Source organism: Meleagris gallopavo, chromosome 1, assembly GCF_000146605.3.
Source record: "Meleagris gallopavo isolate NT-WF06-2002-E0010 breed Aviagen turkey brand Nicholas breeding stock chromosome 1, Turkey_5.1, whole genome shotgun sequence".
NCBI lineage: Eukaryota > Metazoa > Chordata > Aves > Galliformes > Phasianidae > Meleagris > Meleagris gallopavo.
The window spans coordinates 185991413-185995947 of NC_015011.2; the positions used below are offsets into that span (position 1 = coordinate 185991413).

General features: G+C 42.1%; 1 protein-coding gene across 1 annotated transcript; it reads right to left on the bottom strand.

Annotated features, from left to right (window-relative positions):
* On the bottom strand, window positions 1-2750 carry CCDC89 (coiled-coil domain containing 89). Its single transcript, XM_003203545.3, has 3 exons — window positions 2732-2750; window positions 2199-2457; window positions 1-1208 (listed from the first exon to the last, which is right to left on the bottom strand). Exons 1-3 carry the CDS (start codon window positions 2748-2750, stop codon window positions 152-154), a joined length of 1335 nt encoding a protein of 444 aa, XP_003203593.2. The 3' UTR covers window positions 1-151.
* Between the last annotated feature and the right edge of the window lie 1785 nt (window positions 2751-4535).

The following is a 4535-nucleotide window of genomic DNA, read 5'->3' on the forward strand; positions in this document are numbered from 1 at the left end:
TTAAAGGCTCCAGACCAGTTCTTGCAGAAGGATTTAAGCTTGTAAGTACATTACAGAGATCTGCTAGAAGATGGCTGCACGAACAGGAACAGAAATCAGTGGAGTGGTACAGTAGAGGCACCTGCTAAGAACCGAGCAGAAAGCTGACGTTTTATGCCTTAAAGTGACGGAGTTTGACATTCAGTGCTTTTTCTTTGGACAGTAAATCCATACTGTGCTTTTTGTAAGCATCAAACTGCAGTGAGAGCTCGCTGTATGCCTGCTGGCTGCTTTTCAGCTCTTGCTGGAGCTCTTGGAGCTTCAGATCATAGTTTGCTGCCACTTCTTTAACAATGTTCCTCTCTGCTCTCCATTTGGCTCTTTCTGCCATCTCCAGCTTCCTTCCCAGTTGTAGAATTTCCTGTTGCTTTTCTTGTAGAGCTTTGCCCCTTTCTCTGGCCAGGCTCAGCAGCTGCTCTTTCTCCTCATTTGCCCTCTCCAGCTTGGCCTGCAGCTCGGCATCGTGAGCCTTCTGCTGGCTTTCTCCATGCTCTAGCTGTTCCACCATTTGTTGGTGCTCCTCCTGTAGGCGCTGCAGCTGTTGTCTTAGCGAGTCAACCTGCAAGATACAGGCATGTGCTTGCTGGCTCTGAGCTTCCAGGAGCTCCTTTTCTAGCTGCTGTGCCCTCGATCTCTCACAAGCACATTTCTCATGTAGAGCACCCAGCTGCTGTGAGAGCTCTCTGGCCTGGGCAGCAAGCTGGAGCATTTCAGCCTCCTTGTCCTTCACTGCTTGGCTGAGGAGGGTTTCGTTCTCCTTCTGCATGTGCTGGTTTTCCTCCTTCAGCTGTGTGTTCTGTTTCTTGTGCTCGTCCTTGGAGTAGATCATTTTTTCATGGTTGTTGGCCAAATTCTCCAAGTACTGAATCCGCTGGCTTTGGGTTTTTAGTTTCACAGCATCCTCTAGCCTCAGTTTCTCCAGTTCCACATTAACCTGCTCCAGGCTCTTGTAGCGTTTGCGTGCATCATCTGTTTTTTTCTTCAGGATACAGATAAGGCGATGCTGCTCTTCCAGGCGTGCCCGTAGCAGAGCCTTCTCTCTCTTCTCCTCAGGGCTCCCACAGGGTGTCTGCATGCCTTTTATCAGATCTTCTGTATCTTTGCCCATCTCTGCATCACTTCTGTGGTTGGCCATCACTGCCTCTCCATCCTCTTGGGCCATGGAGACACTGTCACACACAAAGATGAAACAACATTTCGTAGAGACCACTTCTCTTAGTGACATTCAGCAGGTTTGAAGCATTCCCAGAACTGCACTAAGCTGGTGGACACAGAATCCTAAAACCAAGAACAGCCCTGCAGCCCTCTCTGCCTCTGCAGACCCCAGTTCAAAGACAAGCAGACTGAAGAGGAGGATACCAGACTCCATGATGCAAAAGCAAAGAACCGTAGGCTTGGTATTTACACAAGCCTATTCATTTGCCAATTACTAGCTTTGGTAATTATTCCTTCTCAAAGCACTGCTTGTTAAAGTTACAAGAAGTACTGTTACATTTAGGTAAAAAACAGTAAATGATAAAGCTGTAAATAATTCCTTATCAATCCTTTTCCTCTGCCTTTTTTTTTTTCCTCCTGCAGATCTGGAATTATAAATCTAACTAGAGCAGTTCAATCCTCAAATTGATTTTTATGGTTTTGATAGTATATTATTCATTAAAAAATAATAATAGCCTTACACTGTGCTTAGAGATTTATGAGTCTGAAAAAAAAAAAAAACCACATCTACTCAGTGGCAATAATTAGTGAATGCACAATAATAAAGACAGCGCCTGGAGAGAAGGTTCCTTATTTGAGTGTTGGTGCTGATTTGCTGAGACTGTTTTCTCATCTGAAGGTATTTATGTTACAGCAGCACCACCACCATTATTAGTGCCTAATCATATGGAGTGCTACCCAGATGTACAAAAAGTTTTTTAAAACTGAAGTACAACTTGCAGATGCAGACCTCCAACCACACAGCATGTAAAATAGCCTGCTGATAATCAGGCTCTGAGACCTCCTGCGCCTTGGCTGGAGGTAAAGCTTAGGCATAGGGAAAACTCCTTAGAGAGAGAAGTAAAGAAAGGATGAAGAACATCTAGCAAAAAATGAACCCAAGCCTGCCAAGTCTGGACAGGTGCCAAGCTGTGACAGCAGGGATGCTGCTTCTGGGTACTCACCTTCCACTGCTGCTGCTTTGGTTCCTGCCAAAACATTCAGCCGTAACAGGGAAAGACCAAAAGGCTGAGGCTATCCAGTGGAAAAAAAACAGAGAGAGGGGCTTAGGAGGACAAATCTTTTCTGTTGCCAGGTGTTCTCCTTCCTTCGCCTGTTTGTTGACACTCCTAGCATGGGGCTTGTGTCCATGGCAATGCAGGTCTGAATGGGTCACTCCAGAATCCTGCCTTCCAGGAGTCGTGGAAGTAGCTGGGATTAGTTCTTAGCAAACAAATGCTGCTAGCGCTCCAAGGGCATTAAAAAACACTCCTGTTTTTGTGGAATCCGTATATATATGGACAGAACTTTTATTTTTATAGCAATTAAGTTTTTAACTACTGAAATGTTGTACAGTATAGAACACAGGAGATTACACAGCACTTGCCTGCAAATCTAAAGCCTCAAGACCCCATCTATAAGCTGAGCTCCCCAAGCTATTTTGGCACAGCAATGCGTTTAGGATTCACAGGAAACAAAACAACAAAAAATTCTGTACTTGTTAAGTTGTTGGTCATATTTTCAGCAACTTTTTAAGGTGAAAATGAAATTCTGTGGTCAGTGATTACAAATAAAGAGGTTTCTCCCAGACATAAATGATTGTTCTTGTATGAGCCTGTATGCATAATATGCTTCAGCATATCTGTACTTCAGTGGTACAGCAGTTACCTTGCTTTTGTGTTCTTAGTTAGCCTCCCCTGAATGAGTGGTGATCTGGAAAAGCAAAGTGCAATCTGCACCAGCTATTTACCTCATCCAAAGCAGCTGAGGCAGTAAGGGATGGAGACTTATTGCTCTTTTTGCAATCTCCAGGCTGCCCAGCTGATGAAAGAAGTTCCCCAAAAGGTTGAAAAGCAACTTTTTTTTTTTTTTTTCTCATGTGCTGCAGAGCTCTCTAAACCAGGACCAGCCATAATCCCAGCGTTCTCCCAATGGTGGCGCTGAAGAACAGAGAAGTGAGTTTGGCAGAACAAGCTAACAAATGCAGGAACAGATAACGAGAACACTTTACAAAATAAATACCCAATACTTCAATCATCATTAAAACTGGCAAGCATAGATCCTTTAGAGTAGCATTTAAATGAAAAAGTTTGACTCCAATGCCTTCAGCATTTAAAAGTAATGTTGATTTATTAGCAAGGTGATGAACAAATGTATAAGCAAACTTTATAAACTTAATTTTCCTAGTAAACTGGAATTAACAGTCCTCTGCACCTTGCAGAATAAGATATCAACAGTTCCACTTCATGTAATGCTTCTTCCATTATAGAAGCAACTTCTATACCATATAAAAGTACAACCACAGATAAAGGGACTTATTTAAAAACACATTCTGCACAGTCCTTGCTGCAGAGATCCAATGTAGCATAATGAGGATTCATCTGTAGAGGGATGCAGAGAAGCATGAACAAAATGCCAGCTGTTGCTAATAAGTCATTAAAACAGTTCGCAAACAATCCAGGAAATGCAAAGTTTACTCACTTTTCCTTTTTTTTTCTTTTGACTGGCAGTTTAGATGTAAGGAATAAGCAACACTTAAATTAGGCAACACAAGCATTCAGGTATCACAGATTCCTCTACCACTCAATTGCTAAGTGCATTCTTACTCGAGTATACTTTCAGTGAATAAGAACTAGCCCCTTAAATTTGCATAGATCTGCAGGCAGAAGTTTAGCTTGAAATATGAAGTGACACTTGATAGCACAGAAACAGAACAGCCACAGAACACAGACTGTAAAAGGAGCTATTGTGCTCCTCTTCCAACCACCCCACCTTTTGATTCCATTCCCAAGAATTCTTTTTGCTGCTAGCAATCAGAAAGCCCTTATTTTGTCAGTTTTGCAACCATTAGCATCCTGAGAGGTAGTGTATCTTCCACCCATGTGTTGGGCGACTTTATCATCTTCTCCCACAAGGCAGATTCATCTGAAGTAGAATCCATCCAGTCCACTGTAGTTCCATAACTTTTGCCTAGAAAAATGCCAGAAACATTAATCAATTAATATATGCAAAGTTGAGAGCTGACAATCAAATTTGCCTGTCTTCTCAAACAGTTTCACCTCCTCAGGTAGTGCTTTCAAGATCTAACTATTATTTTTATGGTTGAACAATTCCATCAAATGTAATTAGTGACAATTCTGCACACAAACTGCATTATCTTTCTCCACTTGTTAAGACTAAGTTTGATGTTTACTGACCTCACTTGTATTTTAAGTTATTCTGCTGAACCATCTGAGAATTCATTTTTTCTTGCTTTTGCTTTGAAAGACTGTAAATGCATTGCCCCTTCTTGGATAGAAAGG